The 23,832-nt window shown below is 38.4% G+C and overlaps 2 protein-coding genes across 2 annotated transcripts in view; one reads left to right on the forward strand and one right to left on the reverse strand.

The window, feature by feature from the left end:
* Positions 1 to 920: 920 nt before the first annotated feature.
* LOC137261613 (Rieske domain-containing protein-like) lies at positions 921 to 10,103 on the reverse strand. Its single transcript, XM_067799390.1, has 3 exons — positions 9,872 to 10,103; positions 5,897 to 6,076; positions 921 to 4,562 (listed from the first exon to the last, which is right to left on the reverse strand). The coding sequence occupies exons 1-3, from the start codon at positions 9,915 to 9,917 to the stop codon at positions 4,333 to 4,335; spliced, it is 456 nt and encodes a 151-aa protein (XP_067655491.1). The 5' UTR covers positions 9,918 to 10,103; the 3' UTR covers positions 921 to 4,332.
* An 8,179-nt stretch (positions 10,104 to 18,282) lies between these two features.
* Positions 18,283 to 23,832, forward strand: part of LOC137261471 (TNF receptor-associated factor 6-like) — a 44,060-nt gene continuing 38,510 nt past the window's right edge. Inside the window, exon 1 of the mRNA XM_067799223.1 lies at positions 18,283 to 18,507. The gene's annotated coding sequence lies outside the window, so the exon portion shown is untranslated. The remainder of the gene's footprint in view (positions 18,508 to 23,832) is intronic.

The following is a 23,832-nucleotide window of genomic DNA, read 5'->3' on the forward strand; positions in this document are numbered from 1 at the left end:
AATCCTTGCATAGCGTAGGAGTACAGTAGCTTGAAGCAGGGAGATTATACGAGCGCTTCAAATAATATTGACCCGTGAATGGTGGACATTGACCTATGACCTGAATTACAGCATGATCGACTGAGATCTTGTGTACGTATTTTCAATATCAAGTAAATCACGATGTGTATGCTCAATATGGCAGGATAATATGACATTTGAGAAACGCACAAAGGCCATTGCCATCAATGCCCAGTATGTGTGCATGGGCCAGACATACCAATGATCATATCCAGTATGGATTCAAACCTGATGCTACTGTGAAGATCCGGGTTACAATAGGTCTTCGGCCCATGCTTGTCACTGGTGGTGACTGACTGGATGCACACGTCAGCTTCACTGACTTGGTTGATGTAGAACATACCGTTTTCTTAGTTTTATGTCAGTCTGCTGTCAACCATGTTGTTGCTGTAGCTACCCGGCCTCCATATCCTGGTCACCACATTCCTCATATGTGGTAACCGAACGTGCAGTTCATGTGTGTGGTGCGTTCATGTCTGTATCCTTGTAGTGGTCAGGGGATAATAAACAACACAGCTTCTAGGTGATGTGTTCTGTGTTGGCCAAGTGATAACACTACAGTTGACACGTCATCTTTTCCCAAATACATAGATTGATGCTCAAGCTGTTGATCTCTGGATTGCCTGGTCTATACTCGATTATACAAAGACTGAGTGTTTCGTTAAACAACCAAAGCCAAAATCAAATCTGCCAGTGAAGCCTTAAACAACAAACAAACCTGTGATCAGTCCTTTGTACATTTAAGGGAAACAATTTTACAAAGTATATTCCAGGGAAGAAAATTGTGACATAAATAACTTCTTTTCACAATGGAATTTCATTTTTTCTGTAATTCCAATAAAAGAACGAGAGACTAAATCTGTTTGAGACCAGTTTAATCTATTTTCATATACATGTCACCTGGATACAGGTGTAAGGGACAGACGCAAGCAATGAAAACTAGACACAGATATGTATATACATATGTGCATCCAGTGTGTGAAATAGACCAGCCTGTGGTTAATAAAACTCCACTTGGGCCAGTAAAACTCAAGTCTCTGGTTCTACTGACTGGTGAATTTTCATGGAGTCATTTTGTCTTGTTAAATTATAACTCACTTCTAGATCATGCAAAATTATGGCCTGATAAAAATGCTTATCATATTAGCAGCTTAATAATAAAACCCATGCAGACAATATTTTATTCTCATCTATTTTTGTAATCTTTGGCTTAGTTTGTACATTTAAATTTTGGGCTAGTGAATTATTTTGGGGGGCCAGTAACCTTCTGGCATAGGTAGCCCCAGTGGCTAGCAAAATTTGGAAAATAGTTAGCACACTGAGCACATCCACAATTAAACACTCAACACATCTCTCAGAATTAAGCTAGCTGGATCATGAAGTTCTTTCATAAATCCAGTTCTAAATGTACATTAACTAAAATTGATTGGCTCAGCCCCCTTACAGTAAAAGAGTATATCTTGCATTAACATGTACATATACAAGATATGTAATCACAATAAAACAGTGAAACAACACTTATTTCACAAACACTGACAAGTAAAACTGTCATGACGACATGTTTATAATTGTTTCTCAATATGGAGAGCAGTAATAAAATCATATTTTTCATAAATAACTGAAATAGTAACATATTAAAAAAAACAGAATAGTTCTGAGGGTATCAAGTGTTTTGGCTCACTAGAAATTACCAGTATTTCATAAAAACTAACATACTATTTTCTTAAACAACCATCATCTACTGTGACAGAGATATCTCAGATAGCATTACATCATACAGTTTACACAAGAATATATGTAATATTTCTCATTGATATATTACATATTTCAATGAATAATTTAAGTATTATTTCACAATAAATTAGCAGTATGGCATATATACAACCTAGCAAAAAAGTAAAAAGAATGTAATCAAGGTTAGTACCCGTAATTATAACTGTCAGAGTGTTTAAAAAAAATATATTTGTCCTGATTACTGTGCCATTTAAACAGAGCTGAGTGTGAAAAAAAATTAGATGTGAGAGACACAGAAATAATAGTAAAAACGTAAAATATGGACATCACAATGCCAGCATGAGGTATACTCAAAGACTAGAGACCAGTGTCACTTCCAGAAACACTTGGCATTCCCCAAGCAAAGTATTTCATATCTAGTTAAAGTTAATTGCCAAACATAGGTAACAATTATTTTGCGTGAAAACCCATTTCACCTGTATTTCAGTAATGAGTGATTTGGCTTTAACAACATTTTAACAGTTTTATCATGGTGTGATATGTTTATTTGGAAGGAAGGCCAAAATAATGCTGATTTTACGTAAGCCAGGAGCAATGGTATGTTGTTGACAAACCAAGAAACGTAAAATGTAGACTGTTTTACAGGCTCCACATGTCCAAGGGACACAACTCTGCAAGCAACTTGCAGGATGTTAGCTGACTTACCTACCTTTCTCCAGCATCAGAAATAGGAAGAAAATCCCAATATTCATAACAGGATATAAATTTCTAGACAGTTACCAACAAATACAGGAATAGGGTTAAATGACCCAAGGTTCATAGTCAGGACTATACAACAGATCAGAATCCACGACTAGCCAAGTCGTTTCTGAAAATGGACACAACTCTGTACAGCAAGGGGGACTCAAATCAAAGGCTTGTGAATGGATACAGGTTGTTCAACTTGACGTGATCAAGTGAATACATGTACTAATGCATTGCATGGTCATGTCACAGCTGGTTGGGTCCATTATTGTGAAGGGGTGTGCCTCTGTAAGCTGATTGTCAACATGTCCGAACAGCCGAGACAAGGTGGCCGTTTGACATCTCAGTGTATAAAAACCGTCAGCAATGTCATAACTTTCTTTAAACACTTAGCTACAGATGGTTTAATGTTCCCATACAGGCTCCTTGGCAGCAAACAGAAACAGTGAATCAGATTCTGAAAGTAACTGACTTTACATTGTCAAATTAGTAAACCAAACTAGATAGCTTATGACTGTAAAGCAATTGAACTAAAACAATTGTTTTCATGCATGTTTCACATGAACGCAACAATAACAACATTCTCCGCTCCCCCTATTTAATGAACTTAACTCAACCAGCTGCATGTGCAATTTGACCTCCCAGGTCATGCATATGTAGTGACCTTCCAGGTCAAGCTGAATAACCTGTAGCTCAAAACTTGAATCTTCAACTGAATAATGTGTTATTTTAAAAAATTAGAAACAAACTGGAACCAGCACTGCTGGTTATAATGTCAATATATTAATACACTTTTGTAAACATTGGAACACATTATTTTGAAGCACTATCAATAACAAAACAAATTCCAGATGTGCCAATGATGGGTTTGAATGTTCCAATACATCCTCAGAAAACTACAAGTAGGGATAAACCTCGGCCAATGCCCCACACAAGTTTTTAGCTAAATGTATGTACTTAATTTGTATGTTAATAAACTGTTTTGATATACTCATGCCTTTTGCTTGAGACATGATCATTCACGATCATGAACGAAAACCGAAAACAAAAGTTACCAAATGAAATATGTTTAGAAACATACGCTTTCATAGGCTGAACTGTTACCACAACCAATCAAGGATATTATTGAAAGAGGATTAAAAGTAGCTTAATTCATAGTCTTTAGCATGATTGTGGCAAACGATAATATTTATTGCATTCTATTTGCTTTGGCCACACCTGCAATTTTTGGCTGCAGCATTTTCAAATATTTTGAGTCCATAGGAAGCAACCCAAAGTTCTGCCAACGGAAATTCATATTTTGATGCCTCAGAAACGCATCCTAGGTTTATCCCTGTATAAGTGGATGAGGTGGTCTGATTCACCAATTCCAAAAGATGTAAGTTTGTAAGATTCTACCAATTCCATGGAGTCATACCTCATAATATCAATCACTGGATAGGTCACTGCCATATAACTGGAACATTGCTGAGAATGGCAAACAACAAAGGTAAACTGTGTTTAAGAAATAAGACTTAAATCTTTTTCACAAATAGTCAAAGTGTGTCCTTAAATACAGCAGACCTTTAACACAAGTTGATAATATAGTCTTCAGTATTACAGGCAAAACAATAAATCTTTGTGTTTCCGGCAACTCTGCCAAGTTATCATTCATTTATACCTTGCAATATTATCACATCTTACTTATCCAGAAGACTGGACAAAACAAGGAGTAAAATATGATAAGTTAAATGCCTCCGATGAATACACAAATGAAGGATGATCAATCACATACAGCACCAACAACCTGCAGCATTAAAAGTCTGTCTCAATACTGAAATAGACATCTGCAAATTTATCAAAACCAATCAACAAACTGCCATCTGGTTTTACTTTCACTGGGAACACTTTTGCAGTCACTTTTCTTCCTTTGGGCATCTTGACCTGTCCAGTGTCAAGGTCAAATCTCCAGCTATGCCATGGACAACGAACACAAAGCCCTCCTCCTGGTAGATCTTCAATGTCCCCTAAGTGGAGGGGGCCTCCTGGAAACAAAGGTACACATATGTTTTAATTTTGAAGATTTTCTTTCTTTTTTTTTCCAAATATAACTTTGTTGTCTTACTAGCAATGACAAAGTTTAATTTAAGTTTGCTACCAGTGTTTCCCCTAAGCATAAAAATTTAGGAGTCATCATGACTCCCTGGTGTCATGAGAGGGAGTCATCGACATGCATTTGGGAGTCAAATTTAATCAGTGTTTGCCCTTGGCATAAAAAAGTTAGGAGTCATCATGACTCCCTGGTGTCATGAGAGGGAGTCATCGACATATTTTGAGAGCCAAATATGTATGTTTTCGGTATCATGGGAAACACTGATTACCATATTCCCATGTAAATGACTGAAAAGTACCGAGAGATTCAAAACACATTTCCACTTTGTGGCTAAAATTTGATCACAATGGAACAAGTTGAGTGAGTGAGTAAGTTTAGTTTTACTCTGCACTCAGCAAAAATCAAACTATATGGCAGAGGTCAGTAAATATTCGAATCTTCACCTTGCAATCCAGTGATCAACAGCATGAGCACTGAACTACACAAAAGGGACACAATGACATGTGTCAACAAAGTCAGCCTGACCACATGACCACGTAAGTCGCCTCTTACAACAAGCATGGCTTAATGCAGAAAACATTTCAACCCAGATCGTCATGGGTTTGGAGCAGCTAGAAGATATCTGAAGCCTATGATGACTCTAGACATCCTCTAATGTTTCATGCTGATGATCACTTCGGCTTGTTCAGATGAGATGCTGAGAGATAACTGATGGATTTTGTAACTCATATATTCTCAAGTCTGTCATTGACCAAAATGACAGGGTTTGCCATTCACTCTATCAGCCAATCAGGCTTGAACAACATGGTTGAGAAAACTATTCAAGAAAGCTAACAGTATTTTCTGTCTTTTTCCATGTCCTATAGTTTGAGATAACGAGAATAATATTTGCAACCAAGTTTTCAAATAACTCTTAATTTATGTGTTCATTTGTAATTCAACATGTAAGTGTATTATCTGTGAGTTATATGACCTGATGATGACAGAATATCAGTATGATCCACAAAACAGTTTGTCTTGAAAATGTAGGTCTTTCATCTAATGGTTCATACAAGGGAAATGTCGATGACACAGTCATGTCATCATATGCCAATGTAATATATCAATGCCCGTGTTTTTTTATCACTGGATTGTCTGGTCAAGACTCATTTAATTACAGAATCACAGACTGCCATCATATAGCTGGAATATTGCTCAGTGCAGCTTTTAACAGGGCTTACAAAAGTAGTGTTTTTCCAGGTATGGTCTACACTGTCAACAAGTTACCTGCATGAGGGCACCGTTCCCTGATAGCATACACCTGCCGATGATACCTGAACAGAGCGATCTTCTCTTCATTACACTCAACAACAGACCCTGTCTGACTGGTTTGCCTGGCAAGACCTCGCTGCATAACAACTGTCTTCTGTTTGCACTTCTGTACTGGATCCGACCAGTCAAACAAATCTGAAAATTTAAACAGGAAATGAATATATGCAATGCCTTTTGACACAAAAATGAAAAATGTCAATGTCATACTTGAAATAATTACTTTGTGATAGAAAAAAAGTTGAGATTCTACTTGGTCACAAAATGTAATTTAAGTAATCTACAGTTAAAACAATTTTATTCATTTTCATTTAACATACCCATATGGTTCATTAATATAGACATTTCAAATATTCAGCACAGATTTTTATTTTAGATACAACCAGGGTGCCATTGTACAAAGCGATCTGAGTGATAAGTAGATTGTAACTCCCATACTTTAACATAGACTTAAGGTCGTCTTAGCGCTAAGACTGATTTGTGCAAAAGCAGCCTGGTATCATTTTACTCCGTGACTGACAAGACAGGTGTACACAAATAGCTGATGTTTCAAAAAGCACTGACATCGATCGACAGGAACTCTATATGTATTAGAGGACAGTTTTCAGCTGACAAGATGTTTTACTTCACTGGAGTTTAATGAATTCAGTGACCATGCACTGTTCTCTGTAGCAATTGCCGGCAAAAGGAGTTTATCCACCCCTAGTATTGAGAGCCAGACACAAGTATATTATAAATGGGAAGACAAGTATACAGTCTTACAGAGAGAGTTTACAGGACAGGATGGATGAAATTAGTGAGTCAATTGTGAACTGTACAGGTGATTATATTAGTGAAACTGTAAGTTGAGTTACCGATATTTTGGTGCAAACAGCCAGACCATACACTGAGAAGACTTTTACCAACAATGTGATTAAAACGGAATTTTTAGGGGAAAGGAATCCAGATGGTTTGATAAGGAGTGTGAAGTGCATAAACTGCAATACTGGAATGCATTAAAAATATTTAATAAAAATATGACAGATAACAGGATCGATCTATGTGAGAAGAAGAAAACATACAAGCATGTGTGCAGACGTAAAAGGCGACAGTTTACAAGGAGCAAGTGCAGGAGATTACAAGGCATTAAGGCATAGGCAGCCCTGGGAATTCTGGAAATACTTTAAATCACATAGAAACATGAATGAAACGGACATTTCTTGTAACAACTTCATGAATCATTTAAAAAATATTGCTGGTTCTTTTAGTAGCCCATCATGTGACGATGTTGACAACACCGTGAAAACAAGTATGACCAATTATAATGAAGCTCTGTATGATGAACTGCAATGTGACATCACTACTATAGAGGTGTGTCAAGCAATTAGAAATCTGAAAAATAATAAATCGTCTGGACTAGACCGAGTTATGAATGACCATATTTCAAATGTACATGTGAACTGATGATCAATGACATTAGTAAACTGATTAATGTAATCTTATCATCTGGTATATATCCAAAGTCCTGGACCAATGGAGTTATCATTCCCTTGCATAAAAAAAGGAGACGCTCATTTAACGTCGAATTATCGTGGCAAGACAATTAATAGCTGCTTTGCAAAAGTATTTTCATCTGTATTGAATAACAGACTTATGTTATGGGTTGACAAATATAACATCATTTCAGATGCCCAGTTTAGATTCAGACATGGTTACTCGACTGTGGATGCATTATTTGTACTCCAGGGACTTGTCAGCATCTATCTAAACGAAAATAAATGCCTTTATTGTTGTTTTGTTGACCTTATAAAGCCGTTTGATAGTGTCTACAGAGATGACTTTTTGCTTAAATTACATAACCTGGGAATATGTGTTGAAATATGGACTATTATTGAGGTTAAAGCATGCGTTAGATATAATCTGACTATTTCCATGTTACTGTTGGTATAAAACAGGGTGAGGTAATGTCTCCCATATTATTTTCCTTCTTCATGGAACATCTCAAAATGATGCTCCAAGAAAACATTGATAGTGGACTTTGGATTGAATATGTTAATCTGTTCCTTATATTGTTTGCTGATGACATGATCTTGCTTGCGGAATCACTGTGCGGACTCGAACACTCTCTGAAATGTGTGAAGCCCATTTTCTGGTGTCCCCCGCCATGATATTGCTGGAATATTGCTAAAAGCGGCGTAAAACTAAACTCACTCACTCTGCATAGTTTGCATGAATACTGTGGTGACTGGGGCCTACAAGTTAACTGTATGAAGACAAAAGTGATGGTTTTCCGCAAAAGACGAAGATTAAAACAGGATGAACATTGGCATTTTAATACTATGCCGCTTGAGGTTGTAGATGAATTTAACTACTTAGGTAATATGATTACATATACAGGTAATTTTGGACTTACGCAAACAATGTTAGCGGATAAGGGTTTAAAAGCTATGAATGTTCTGCTCCATAACATCAGAGCTGGTCACTTTACAGCTAAAACATGTCGTGGTCTGTATGATTAATTTGTTGCATCTGCTATGCACTATGGTTGTGAAGTCTGGGGTATGCAAAACGCAATTGAAATTGAACGTGTACATTTAAAATTTTGTAAAAATATCCTTAAAGTTCACCACAATGTTACTAATATGGCTGTATATGGTGAACTAGGTCGTTATCCTTTGTATATTAATAGATACTAGTATTTAAGGGTTGTAAAATACTGGTTCATACTGCTAAGCACATCAAATTGTATCCTTAAAGCTATCTATGAATTGCTGTTATCACAATGTAATAATGGTGTCAAAAACTGATGTTTCATGTTAAAAATGTTTTATTTATATATGGGTTTGGATATGTTTGGTGTGGCCCAGGCTGTGTTGACGAAAGTACATTTTACAGTCTTTTCAAGCAACGTTTAATTGATTGTTTTATTCAAAACTGGCATCATGACATTGCTTCAAGTAGTAAATTACGGCTATATAGTAATATTAAATGTAAATTTGGATATGAATTATACTTAGATGCTGTACATTCAAATACTGTTAGATATTTATCTATGTTATAAATTTTGGGTCATAAATTAAAAACTGAAACTAGGCGCTATGAAAATATTGGTAGGGAGAAAAGATATTGTATCTACTGTAAAGAAAAAAATGAAAATGCAATTGAAGATGAACACCATTTCGTTTTAACTTGTCCAAAACATACAGGACATTGAAAACAGCTGATTAAACCATATTTTTGGAAGAAGGCAAGTATGTTGAAATTTCTGGAATTATTAACAGGCCCATCTAAAGATAAAATTGCAAGTTTGTGTAAATACATAAAATTATGCATGTAAGTACTCAAACGTTTTGTCCAGTCTCCATTTATACATGTAAATCATTCTGCATATTCCAACGGATAACCATATTCTATGATGTATAGTTTCTAAAATGATGACGAGGGGCATAAGAATCGAATCGAATGAGCGGATACAGATTCTGGGGTCACTCATTACTTACAGTGACCACCTCCAGACTGACATTCACTACCATGACAGCTATGGAGCTCTAAAAACAATCAGCGAGACCACAGGGCTAGTTTAATGTAAAACTTGCCAGCCCTGACCAAAACGTACTTGCCTGCAAGATATTTCATAAACATGTCTAAATTTTAACGCCACTATCGTGCGGGTGAATTAGAGAATCTGGCAGTCTGTGTTGAAAATAGTGACTTTTAATCACATTAATGTATCGCTGTAAATTTCGAACGCTGTAACTGTATGGAATTCATGTATTTACGATTCGATCACTACAATGTCTGTCATTAAATTGTCGTGGACATTTCGTGTGTTTTCTGTCTGATATTGATGTATGTTGCTACAATCACCTTTCCGGTAACGCCACAAAGATACGATAGTCTACACCCATGAGAAGAAATGCATTCAAATGGCGAGGCTGTCACCCATGTACTCACCAGAGACTTGTACTCCGGTCACTGGGATGTAGATCTTGTCCTCCATGGGATCCGGGTCTGACTTGTTGTCTCCTGTGATCTAATCTATATATGTGGCATCATAATGATGGCTGTCAAATGTACTGACAGGGTTAAAACGAACCGACTCAGCGACTGTCAAAACACGCGCGTTCATAAATATGACCTTGACACTGTTTACATTTTGAAGTCACTTCCGCCAGCAGTCGCAACTCGTTGTGCATTTACCGAAATCTCGCCGACAAATCCCGTCGTAACGACCTGAATGTTTCCGAGCGTCGACAGTCGCTCATTCACAGCCTTTTGATTTTAATTATCGCCCAAGTCAATTCACAGCGCGTATTTAATCTATAATATGTAGATTAACTCTTAATCTTTTAGATAAATAAATTCATTGATCAATTATGTTTCAGACAACAACTGTATCGTTAGCTCTGTATTTCGTCGCAATATTTATCATAATCTGCAATTAAATCCCTCGGGACTATATTACGTCTTATTAAGTAACGGCATCTAATCGCCTTTAACCATTAAACTGGCAGATGTCAATTAACAAATGGAAATTACCAACTTTGAAGGAGCAACCGGTATTCAATTGCTCGTAGTTGCGTGTACATTGAAATTGATAGTATTGGTTGGCCGTTGTATTGGTTGTATTTGCAACTGACAAAGCACGCAATGTTTGGATAACACTGTCTTTTAGTGCATATTTACATCACATTCATAATGCATACCCGTTGGTGATTCCGCTGAGAAAAACAAAATATAAGCTGAATGAGGCGAGTTCTTTAAAAAACCTAATGAGACAGAGATAAAGAAGACACAATCTAGATGATTAACAAATTCTTTAGGCCATTGTCGGGGATGCAGTTGTTGTTAAAACTTGCAATTAAAGTAACAAACCAATATTTGCCACGCATCGTGTCTAGTTTGGCATTTTATTAACAGCCAGCGCAAATCGGTTCACTTCTACCCGCCAGTACTGGGACTTGTAACGCACAAACCTGACATCAGGGCGTATATACAGTCACACTGTCATACTGTCTTATTTAGATTTTTAATAACGATATGGAAGCTACATTGTGAACGCAACAATAGCACCACCCGTTTATTCTCAGGAAATCCGGTAGCTGTAATCCATGGGCATAATCTGTTTTAGGAGTGAGTTTAGTTTTACGCCGCAGGCAGCAATATTCCAGCTATATGGCGGCGGTCTTCAAATAATCGAGTCTGGACCATGCAAGAAGAAAAAAGGTTTATCAAAATGTCACACACTTCATAAAAGCGTCCGACCAACATTGATCTATGAAACACTAAATACATTTTGAACACATTGTACATAAAGGAAATACAATAATTAGGTTAATACTCTCAAAATATAATAAAAAAGTTAAAGATACGTGAAATACAATGGTCGGTGGTGGAGATGTAACCCTTGCATGTGCGACACCCGGTGTCCCGTCACAGTTTACCTCCTAGCAACTGGCTAGCTGCTCGGGTTGTGTACTCCTCGGGGAGCTGAGAATGAAAGTCGTGTACACACTGATCTAGAGACTGCATGGGTAACAATAACATCTGTCGTTATTGTAAGTGCATTTTGGACAGTTGTAAATCTGCAAATAGCATTATACAATTTCAGGATATGTATGATATATGCACATAAATCTTAAACATCCCATCTATTTAGTCTCCACTTCCGACGGGTCGACCAGCACAGGACGATGAAGACCAATCTAAATTTGTAATCCGTCTTAGCATGTTATAGTCAGTCAGAGAGTGAGTATAGTTTTACGCCGCCCTAAGCAATACCTCACATCGTACAAATGTGGGGACTCGAACGTCTTCGGCGTGACGAGCGAACACCTTAACCACTAGCTATCCCACCACCCCCTTAGTGTGTATAGTCAGGACAATCCATATGATTTAATTCCCGACCCTCAAACGATACTTGATTAAAAGCGGGGATGATGAAGATCCTGGTGTCGCTTGTTCAGAACTAAAACTTCAGTTGCTTCAAAATAGCGTGAACGGCGAAAAAAGTAATTTTCTTAGGTACTCTGGACGAAATGTGCCATCATATCTGAGAAAAACATCTTCATGAATATGGTACCCAAACATAAACATTAACATTCCCAGAGCCTGTATATGTGCTTCACGGAAGTCTAGCGAAAATATTCATAATTTCGGTATCGTGTTACTTGTCTACTTATGTTGCAATCGAAAGTCGTCGTCATTATTGACGACATAGTGATCTTCCAATCAGCGCTCAGATAAAAATAGGTCAATAATCTGGGATTCCCCTATAATGGCACTAACCTACACTTCGTGAAGAAACATTTAGCGACGTTATTCGAACAAGAGAGCCAACATCACGTTTACATTGAGTTATAAACAGCAGATACTCAGGTAACGGTCTTGTTTGCACGATACTTGACTTCGGAATAGTAGAAGTGTTGTACAGGTGTGACGACTTAATGATATCCTTCAACAGGACGTTAATGATACCTTTGATGACACGGTTCACAGGTATGTATCGTGTGTTATCAGGTAAGTCTGAATACAAGAGTAAAATACATTAAATATATATTGCCTCATTTGGATTTTCCGTACACCCGTATAACATTCTCCTTGACATTCTTTGTTAATGAGGAGGTGGTAATGTACTTTTGTCTCTGCATTGATGAGATGCGTGTATAATGTATGGCGCTACATAATGATTTTGTAGTAGGACGCTTTTTACAGACATGCTCTTAATATTAGCTAGTGAATGTTTAGATATGTTTTGTACTTTTTTTGTTTTTATATTTTGGCTTTTGTCTCGGGTTAGGAGTTGTTAGTTAGATGTTGTTTTTGTTCTTGTTTTCTCTTTTTTCGTTTGTTGTGTGTGTTGTGTTTCAGTATTCATTCATTCATTCATTCATTCATTCACTTACATGAGGGTTGGGAGAGGAAGTGACTGGTCATTTCCTTTTTTTCTTTCTTTTGTGTGTGTTTCTTTTAACATTGTTCATGTTGTGCTTCGGTTTTGTTTTGTGTATTTTATCATGTATTTGTTGACGTATGGCGAGGATACAGGGGCTACGGGAGCTGACGGTATATCTCCGTGGACACGCCAATGAAGGGATTGTCAGATACCAGTATTCAGATAGAGAAATATTGTTGCGGAGTAAACTATCTCATTTCAGTTGACACTGGAACTGGTCCGTGTACACTTGATTTGTATCACATGTAAACACGATATTCATAAAAAATAACTTGACACCTACAGCCTGTTTACAGGAACTCACCCCAACGTGATGATTCATGTGAACATGTGTCCCTGAGGAAAGACTACACTTTTCGTCTTGTGAGCAGAGGAATCAGTATGGGATGATTAAACCTGGAACATGCCAGCGAGAAGTCAGCTATGCATTGATAGTATGTAATACATGGTACCCGCAGCCTGTTTTTGATTGTTTAATTCCATGCTTAACGCCGGACTTGCAATATTCCTGCTAGAAAACAGCGGTCTGTAAATAATCAAGTCTGGGTCAGACAATCCAGTGACTGACTTCATGAGCATTGGTCCACGCATTTGGGATTATATTGTCATATATCAACCATATCAGCGAAATAATCGAATCGAATCGAATTTGTCGAATCTCACCATAAGCATGTTTGCTAACGACCCAATTCTAACCCGGATCTTCGCGAGTCCACCAGGATGTACAAATACACGAGTCACCCCATCACGTGGATGAGATTTTACTAGCGCTTCTACAAACTATTTCGTAAATATGGTATCGCTGCCAGGCCCTCGTGTCATTGCGAGGATTAAATATTTTTTTAGAAAAATATAAAAATGTTGAGACGACCTCCGACTTGAAATGCTTCTACATATCTAGATATATTGTACTGTGAAGCGCTTCAAGTAGGAGATCATCTCAAAATATTTATATTTTTTAAAAAGTCTTCAATCCTCTCAATGACACGAGGCCCTTTCTTCAGGTGAGTAAGTGCATCTGTTTTTATGCCTCCCTGACAACACTGACACAAGAAAAGGCAGTGTACGTAATATACATACCTACATTATAATAGCATTTAGCGTTAACCGCTAAATTGTGTTATTGATGGCGTGGCTATACCACGTGCCTTTGTTTATAAATATTACCTTGGCTCGCGCAGCTGCAAACATTACGTCAAATCATGACGTCATCAGTTGTTACGTCATCACAACACGCGACAGATAACGGTGCTTCACTTCTCGCGTCTCCGCCGAACACTACTTACCGTCGCTCACTACCATATTAACCCTCCCTCCCTTCCCGTGCTCACTTATTTCCGTTATTTGATTGGGTGTACATTAAATCTAGAAGTATTAACATTGATATTCATTGTACCTTTATTCACTTTGCTGAATTAAAACGTCATAGTGTGTATGGCCTGCTTGGGGTGAGAAGCTATCAATCGCTATGCTGCTGGTTGTCCGCTTTCACAGCAGAAACCAAAAAATCGTAATTCCAGCCTGCTTCACAGTAGGTGGAACTCATCGCTCGCTACGCTCACCTCGTCTGCTTGTCACAGCGGAAAGGTGATTATGCATTAATACCATGCTCTCGCTCGCTGCTGCTGCTCCTTCTCACCCCCGTAGCCATCCACACATATTGGCCATTACTCCCAAGATAATATCTTCCTTTTCATTTAAAACGCAAGTCCAGCAATAATATCAAGGCGTAAATACCCGCAATGGACTTTCGCAAAGGAACTATTCACATATTTCACTTTCAGTCATACAACAGACGGGGGTTTTCAAAAAATAAACATGTAAAAAAGATTTTTTTAAATATTGCCTTGTTAACATTTCAGTTTGTCTTAAATGATTCAAACGCCAAAACATACCTCGATTGGTGAGCATGTTATGTACGAATAGATTTAGTACAATGGGTATCCGAGGACGCCACACCTCCATCTCACAAAAGCCTAAACTACGCAGCTCGGATCATATATCCGCCTGGCGGTACAAGCGCACTAGCTCAATCTTAGTACACTGTACAAAACAACAGTGTGATCAGTTGGATAGATTTCATAAAGGAAAATGTACATGAGATCATGCAGCTAGGAAGAATTGCTGGAAACCCGATTACGTTCTGGTACGTACAAAATTAGGAATTAATTTCGTTTCGTCTTATTAATGAGGTATCGTTACAACGCATATGCAAAACATGTAAGGCAGGTGTCCCGACACAGTGATGAAATTGTTTTCCACATTGTTAAGTCTGAATCACTTTAAATTTATGCTTCAAATACATCTAAAACGTACTGATGATTAGAATTTTGGTGTTACTTGGGATTTTACTATTTATTGTTTTCTTGTGTACTCTTTGGAACTCTTTCAGACGGGATTAGGCTACGTGAATTTGAATAAAGTGTCGACAGTGACTCTACCTGTTGTTCGTCTGAAGTTTGGCAAATGTGGCTCTTTAGTATTGTGACTTATTCATGTCTTTCCTAGTTTCTGGCGAGTGAAAAAATACGGGATGCGTACTTTCTTTACTTAATGATAAGGAATGATAACGCATGTTTTCGAGTCGCATTTGCTTTCATTCATTTAGCTGATTCTAAGAATCTTATTGGGCAGCATTCCATGCTCTCAAATACAGGACAGTTTGGAAAGAAGTGTAGACAATGTCTGATCCCGTACGTAAATCCATCTTTTCAATAAACCAACGAGGAACTGCACGTTTATCAGCCCTACCGATAGAGCCACAGCTGCTTGGTACTGCGTTTCGACTAGTAAGTCTCTCACTTGTGTAGTATTACACGCGTGCTGAAACAAACGCCTGATTACGATTTTACACCGCTTTGGTCAGTATTCGAGTGTTTATATTCCTCACATCAACCTTAAGAAAATACACTTTTCGAGCCATTTGAGACTCATCCCGGTAGCGCACAGTACGCGAAATGACAACTTCATGAATAAATAACTTCTTTATCACAACTGCGACTTACGTTACGGGATATGCTCTGTGAGTCTCTCACCGACATCCAGCAAGTGAAGGGCAGAGTACGGATGTGAAGCGTGTGTATCCGTATGAGGTAGAGAGTAAATATTTGAAAATATTATGAATGCATGTTTTGTTTGTATGTCCCCAGTGTACCGATTCACGGGTCCATTGCGAAGTTTAACCAACCACCCAGCCGACGTTGTACATCATGTATCGATAGTAAAGGAACACTTCGCGATGTCTTCCGTGCTCAGTCTTTCAGAGTATATATGTGGATAGTATTATCACATTACAGGATATTTACATAGCGCACATATCCAAGCATCTAGTGCTTGCTTAAGGTGCTGGTATATCCCCTCGGTCATTGGATGTCAGTCTCAACGTCACATCGTATTATCAATCTCAACTCCCTGGGGAGTATACAACTCTTGCTGCCACTAGGTGCACGAGTTTTGTTGTGGCTGGGTGGACTGGGACAAATAGTTATAGTTTACTGCACTTTGCTGTACCTGCACATAGGTGACCACCACATGGTCATATACCAACGTATTCGTGTGGCCACCATCTGGTCATATACCAACGGATTCGTGGGTTATTTTTCAAGTGCATAGGTTTGTGTACTCTACACTAGTGCATTTAGGATTCACATGGGAATGTAACGTAATTGATCGCCATCATGGGTATGAAAAGTGATGTAACTGTATATATTATATAGCGTCTTCTATATAGGGCAGATTTCATTGGCTGTAAGGACACCCGTTAATGTCTTGGGGTAGAATAGACCTTCAGCAACCCATGCTTGCCATAAAAGACGACTATGCTTGTTGTAAGAGGCAACTAACAGGATCGGGTGGTCATGCTCGCTGACTTTGTTGACACATGTCATCGGTTCCCAATTGCACAGGTCGATGCTCATGTTGTTGATCACTGGATTGTCTAGTCCAGACTGGATTATTTACAGACTGCCGCCATACAGCTGGAATATTGCTGAGTGCGGCGTAAAACTAAACTCACTCACTCGGCGCAAAGGGGAACACAGTAAGCGGATATTGTGTAATGCTGTAGTCAGCGATATTCGGATTATACCGTAACTTTGTCGAAAAGAAATAGATATCAATGATAGGATCAGAAGTTTCACATGTAACACAAGGAGGAGTGCAAGATGGGTTTAGCGACTCTGAACAGTGGGACTGGTCTTGAGGTTAGTTGGCTGGTCACGCGAGGACGCGTGAAGCCCGTTTATGACGGTCTGTGATATGGCGGGAACGTTGCTGAAACTCGCTCTCTTGGGCAGCTTTCCAGAAATATCTCAGGCAGCTTTGGCAGCTTTGGGATATTGGTAAGGGTTGCGCAATTCATTTTCACTCCGTTTTCAAAAGAGTTTCACTGATAAGTTGATAAATATTCAACTCAAAGGAGGAGGGTGCGCACCCTACGCATGCACGCACGCACGCACGCACTCACGCACTCTCTATATGTGTCTCTTGTTCTGTATGTCTGTCTGAATCACAGACACATTCCGTCACCACACAGCTGCTCGCTTTCTCGTGTGCATTACATTGTATTAATCTAGCAACAGTGGAAAGGGGAACATGTTATATAGTAGTATCTTGTATACGTTGATTTTGATAGAGAGATACACAAATGCGAATATATGTAACGTGGGCGGTACCCTAAATTTTAAAAATGTGCACATATCCCACTGACATAACTTGTTAATATTAGAATGGTTACATTTGCTGACCCCACCCAACCCCGCAAGTGAATCAAATTGATAATCTCCCAACTCCCAGAATAAGGTGGGGTCTCTTTGTTCTCCAGTTAGTTGCCTAACAACTAGTCTGCAATGGACATATTCTACAGAAAAAAACGTCACAGTTAAGAAATATATAATGTAATGAATAGGAACCATGAGACTTTCTTCATTCAGATCTTTAGGATGTGGAAATCTGGACTTGCCGCATTTTCTAGACTTGCGTGCTCTTTCTTGAATCTATTTGCTTGTGTATGACAGAGTAAAAGGTGATGCAGGACTCCACTAAACATCTACTAGTTTGAGAAATCCCGTGAGCTCGATCGGGGACTGCCGGCAAACCAAGAAGCTCCCAGAGCGTTCTGTGATTCGAACCCGCCAGTATACAGCGAACTGAGGCGCCTTCTATTTATTTACTTGTTGGTTGGTTGGTTGTTTTTTTTCATAATTAGACCTACTATTGCCGTTACACCACTAAATTCATCAGAATACCTGGCTCAAATGCTCCTACGGAACTGAACAATCCAGTGATCGAAAAGCTGAGTCACAATGAACGCAAGTAGAGCCAACCTACACCCTACAAATCTATTCTAAAAATAGAAATCTCGTCAGTACCTGAAATGGTTTAGAGTTATGTCCCTTTCAAACTAGTCGAGAAATACCTTGTCAGTCTAGTTAACCAGGAACTTGGAGAAGTAGGGTACAGTGTTTATTTTACATTTCCCAGAGGTGTATTGTAGCATTCAAATGGACTTCCCCGACATCGTCCCCCCGGTTCATAAATGGACAAGGGGGGAATAACAGAAATTCACAACAGAGGGCCCAACGCTGATGTCGTTTTCATATGAAAGGTGACAAGCACGTTCTCCTCAACATAGCAGGTGTGTTTTACCGCGAAGTCATATGTGCGTGTGTGGTCAATTCATGGAACTGTAAATTGTGTACTGCCTTCATTAGCGTCAAACATTTGATGTATGGTTGGAATAGTCAATTTAAATCATGTGCTTCGAAAAGTTATTTTAGAAATACGATAATTCTTTTTTTTCAAAATGACTTCAATATCATTTGTAGCTTCATAATTGCATTTGCGACTTTCGTTTCGTTTCTATGCAATTCAAGTGAGCAGTACATCGTCAAACGACATGTTAGAAATACAGACACAGGGAATTCTGTTTAATGCATATTCATTACAGTTCCAAGTTTTGTCAGACGTCATTCAGCAGGAAGATCCCATTCAACAATTGACTTCTGTGATGAAAAAATGATGTGTCATAGTTTATCAAATCTGTTCAGCCATATACAATATTATCCATGTAGAGGCACCATGATGCCATAATGATGACTGCATGACGTTATTTGCTAGTCATATCATGTCATATGACAGTTCATAATTTTATTCATATTCAGGGCATTTCCTTTGATACAATACAAATCTTGGTACAGATGAGTGAATAACTCACACAAGCATATGACATGAAAATTCTGTATCTCAAAAACAAAGTTGAACATTACTTCCTCTTGTAAATAAGAATGGCCTTGCTACAAAATTGCAGATATGCTTATATCCTGCCATTTTTAAAGGTCACATGCAACCAAAAAATGAAACATAATTAAAACACATTTATCACTTATTCATGACATATAATATACATTGCTGCTTTTAAAAAAACAAATAAACACAATTATAAGTGTACAATCGTGATTCAAAAGTGCAATATTTTGTACGTGGGCTTACTTCCCCCGAAACGAAGCCCTCGGGAGACCGAACCCAGTCATAGCGGGTGGATATGCACTCAAGTGTAACGACAGCTTCCGATTGGCTGTTTCATTTGCTGATATGCCGAGGGTTCATTGTGTGTACAGAAAGATGATCTGTTTGATTGGCATTTTAGAAGTATAGCCAGTCACAAGAAAGTAAGAATCTTTATGGATAACAACTTCTTTTTGTGTACTTGATGCGTCGTTTCAATATGGATTCAGATACTGTTGTCAAACAAAATTATATACACTAAAAGAAGTCGTTATCCATGAAGAATGTATATAGAGATGTTGGGTTTGGAAAATATCTGTTCTCTGAATTTGCGTTCGATCCAATCAAAAATCATGTCTGTAAAGATGGTAAACTACTGGGTGGCTGGAATCTGTCATTCAAGCAGGACTTAAAACTGACAAGAGTTTGCACCAGTTTCCGTCAGATACAGTCATCCGAAAAAAAAAATGAATGTAGTATGTTTACAACCCACAGACATAAAAACATGTCATGTGTATCACACGTGCCTAATTACATAATGTGGCAGACACGGGACTCGGGTGCACGAGTCATAAATCAACATATTTTCTTTATGTCATATAGTCTGATAGGTGTTAAGTTTAAATTGCACGTGGTCAGTGATTGAAGCTGTGTATTGCATGTTGTCTTTAGCAGACAGGCAGGTGGGTGTCCATAAACCAGACACTGAGCTTTCTCTGTGACAGAGACTGCTTACCACAATCAACAAGTTGTTTTTACGTAACAAGTAGATTATTTACTTGTTTGTGTACACAACCAAGACTAGACTACTGCTCACACCCTCAGACGCTGGGCATGCATGTTGTTTCAAGCTCCGCGAGCCTATTCACTGCGCATGCGTTATGGACGCAGCGCAGCGCAGCTGTTGAAACCAGTTTTCCCCCCAGCGCTGGGGGGGAATTTAGTGAAACGTTTGAACTCCGATTTTGCGGGCTTTTTTTTCATCACGTTTTTTTTCAACTTTATAGGTTGAATTGGCATTTTTTATGATTTGTTTCGGTAAGTGCACACCGAAAGGTACCAGAATCTGCAACGTTGTGTTTTACGTTGCATGTGACCTTTAAGCAAATTGGTGTCTGCATACTAAATGGAGTACAAACAAACAATGGTTTGACTCCTGCCACAGCCCGGTTTCAGTTAAGAAATAAGGTAAGGCGACAGAATACTGGATACTTTCCGCCATCTTTGAAAGCAAGCGATTTTACTTTTGTGAGGGTTAAGGTGTAGGGTTAGGTTTAGGGTAAGCATTCGGCTCAGGATGACATTACACTAAATATTACTGGTAGGTATCCGGTATTCTGTACGTGTACCAGACATAAAGCAGTTTTCTATAGAATGCTGACCCCTATGTCCCATGTTTAGTTCCAAAACATCACTCAGGAAAGACACACTCAAGACATCCTTTTGCAATGGATCATGACACGGAAAGACATTGTACTAGGATAGATACCCGTGAAGGTCCCGGGGTAGAATAGGCCTTCAGCAACCCATGCTTGCCAAAAAAGGCGACTCAGCTTGTCGTAAGAGGCGACTAACGGGATCGGGTGGTCAGGCTCGCTGACTTGGTTGACGCATGTCATCGGTTCCCAATTGCGCAGATCGATGCTCATTGTTGTTGATCACTGGATTGTCTGGTCCAGACTCGATTATTTACAGATCGCCACCATATAGCTGGAATATTGCTGAGTGCGGCGTAAAACTAAACTCACTCACTCACTCACTAGGATAGACATTTCATTGAGAAGACAATTTTACGCTTGACAATTCAAAGTTAAGGACGGAGATTAAGAATCAGATAAATAGTTGATAGGTGACTATTATGTAACTCTTGACGTTTTCTAGAGCTTAAGTCCTGCACTGAACAAATGTACTTACAATGTCTTCCCAGGTGAGAGATTTTGTCTTAGGCATGACTGTTCGCCTCACAGTGGATGGGGGATAATACGACTTATCCATGGAGAATAAACAGCTGATAGCATCTTGGGCACAGAGTTAGCTGGAAGGCACATGACAGATTTGATTTGCACAAAAATATTTCACACGTTGCATTCCCTGTAAATCTGAATTTTTAGAGGGTCAGTGGGGTGACCAAGTAATTAACACCCGGGTTCGCTTCCCCACTTGTGGAAACTCATTTCTGGTCTTTCCTGTTGTATTAATTATCAGAATGGTAGGGGTACTTCCAGTGTATGAAATGAACTCTGCTGAATGAGTAATCACTGGCAAAGGATAACTCTTTGGTCATGCCAACAAGATGTCCATCCTTGGATTAAGTGATTGCACTAATTCAATAAATTTTATGACTCCTATATACATATTTTCATTATATTTCATTTGTCTAATGACAAGTCATAACCCTGGAACAATGTGCGAAATAGTTCCAAATTTTGCTAGGCAGGTGGACTAGTTATACGTCAAAGTTGCGAGCCAACAAAATATTTAACTCTCGAAATTGTAATGTAGTAACTATGTAAAAGATTATAAAAGTGAAAATTCGCCAGCCATTTGGACCATTGACTGCGGAGATTTACTGACCCAACTGGAATTTTACTAGCCACGTGCTTTCTGGCACCCTTCCCTAAAAGTAGTTTATTTAATCACTAATCAAGATTAGTCATGTGGACAAGGTGTTCATCCACAGATCAGGAGGTCTGTGGTTTGGATCAAAGCTCAGAGATCAGAAATTGTATGGCCTCTGCAGAATTTTGCAATATCTTGTTTGTCAAGAGACTAATCTTGTTATATTGTCACATTAAAAGTTATGGGCTTGTCTGTCTCACATTATTTTCACTATTTCCAATCCCTCTCAGCAATGCTGAAGTCTTAAATTAAGCAAGTCTAGCTTTCCTCAATCTCCGGTCTCTTTGGGACTCCTTTTCAATTTATATGTGTTAATTTGTTAATATCAAAATTATATATATTCAGAGACTAAACATTAGTCTAGTCATGGGCTGTCAAAGCTTGATAAGTTGAAAAAATCATTTTGCAAAGCTGTATCATGCTCTGTGGATTGAGAGACAGATAGGTCCCTCCAAAAGATCCTGAGGAGTGATACATGAGGTTTGCCCGAATCTTTCCCTTTCCCCCAGATTCCTAGATGTTTACTGAGCCGTTGGTCAAATTTCTTCAACACTGTGGAGTAAAAAGACTCCCTTCTTCGGGATCCCTGATTTGTATGAGTTTGTAACTCTGTCTCGGATATTTAATGAAGTAAATGTCATTCATTGATCCGACTCGTTAGCTGGTTTGTTTCAAAGACAGGATAATTGTACAACTATATACAACAATTATATAAAGTCTCTGTGCCGATATTTCACAACTATATACAACAATTTTATAAAGTCTCTGTGCCGATATTTCAAAGTCAGCAGACACACCACCTGAAATTTCCAAATATGAGCTCAAATTGCCCGCTTCAAGTTTGTATAATTGTGACTAATTTATTAATAGTGTATTATTATTATTTCATTGATTATGGTAAATTATTTCATGAGGAACCAACAGATACTGTGTAATGAGTTCTTGTTTGTGTAGAAGTCAGTGTTTATTTTAGCTGAAGTGCATATAAAGAAGGAACTACAGTTATGACAAACTAAAATTAGTTTTGGTGGTCCTACTGAATGGTTTCTGACTGGAGTTTTGTGTATAATTATTACATTGTGTACAAGCAGTAGTACTATTAGCATCTACAGCACTTGAGAGTACTCACATATCTGCGTGAAAACCAACTGATAACTTTGTGAAACTGACGGTGGGCCCCATCGGAGTGGGATAGGCACTTGTTTTAGTAGCAGGGGGTGACCGGTTTCGTTCTAAGTGAACTCATCAGACCATTCTGCATTAGCTGTGCAGCCCTTTATATACTCTGTGTGTGTGGCTGTTGTCTGAGCCTAGTCCTATTTATCTATGTATCTGCTCTACCCCCTAGTGCTTTCTGGCACCCTTCCCTAAAAGTAGTTTATTTAATCACTAATCAAGATTAGTCATGTGGACAAGGTGTTCATCCACAGATCAGGAGGTCTGTGGTTTGGATCAAAGCTCAGAGATCAGAAATTGTATGGCCTCTGCAGAATTTTGCAATATCTTGTTTGTCAAGAGACTAATCTTGTTATATTGTCACATTAAAAGTTATGGGCTTGTCTGTCTCACATTATTTCCACTATTTCCAATCCCTCTCAGCAATGCTGAAGTCTTAAATTAAGCAAGTCTAGCTTTCCTCAATCTCCGGTCTCTTTGGGACTCCTTTTCAATTTATATGTGTTAATTTGTTAATATCAAAATTATATATATTCAGAGACTAAACATTAGTCTAGTCATGGGCTGTCAAAGCTTGATAAGTTGAAAAAATCATTTTGCAAAGCTGTATCATGCTCTGTGGATTGAGAGACAGATAGGTCCCTCCAAAAGATCCTGAGGA

This window comes from Haliotis asinina, chromosome 14, assembly GCF_037392515.1.
Source record: "Haliotis asinina isolate JCU_RB_2024 chromosome 14, JCU_Hal_asi_v2, whole genome shotgun sequence".
NCBI lineage: Eukaryota > Metazoa > Mollusca > Gastropoda > Lepetellida > Haliotidae > Haliotis > Haliotis asinina.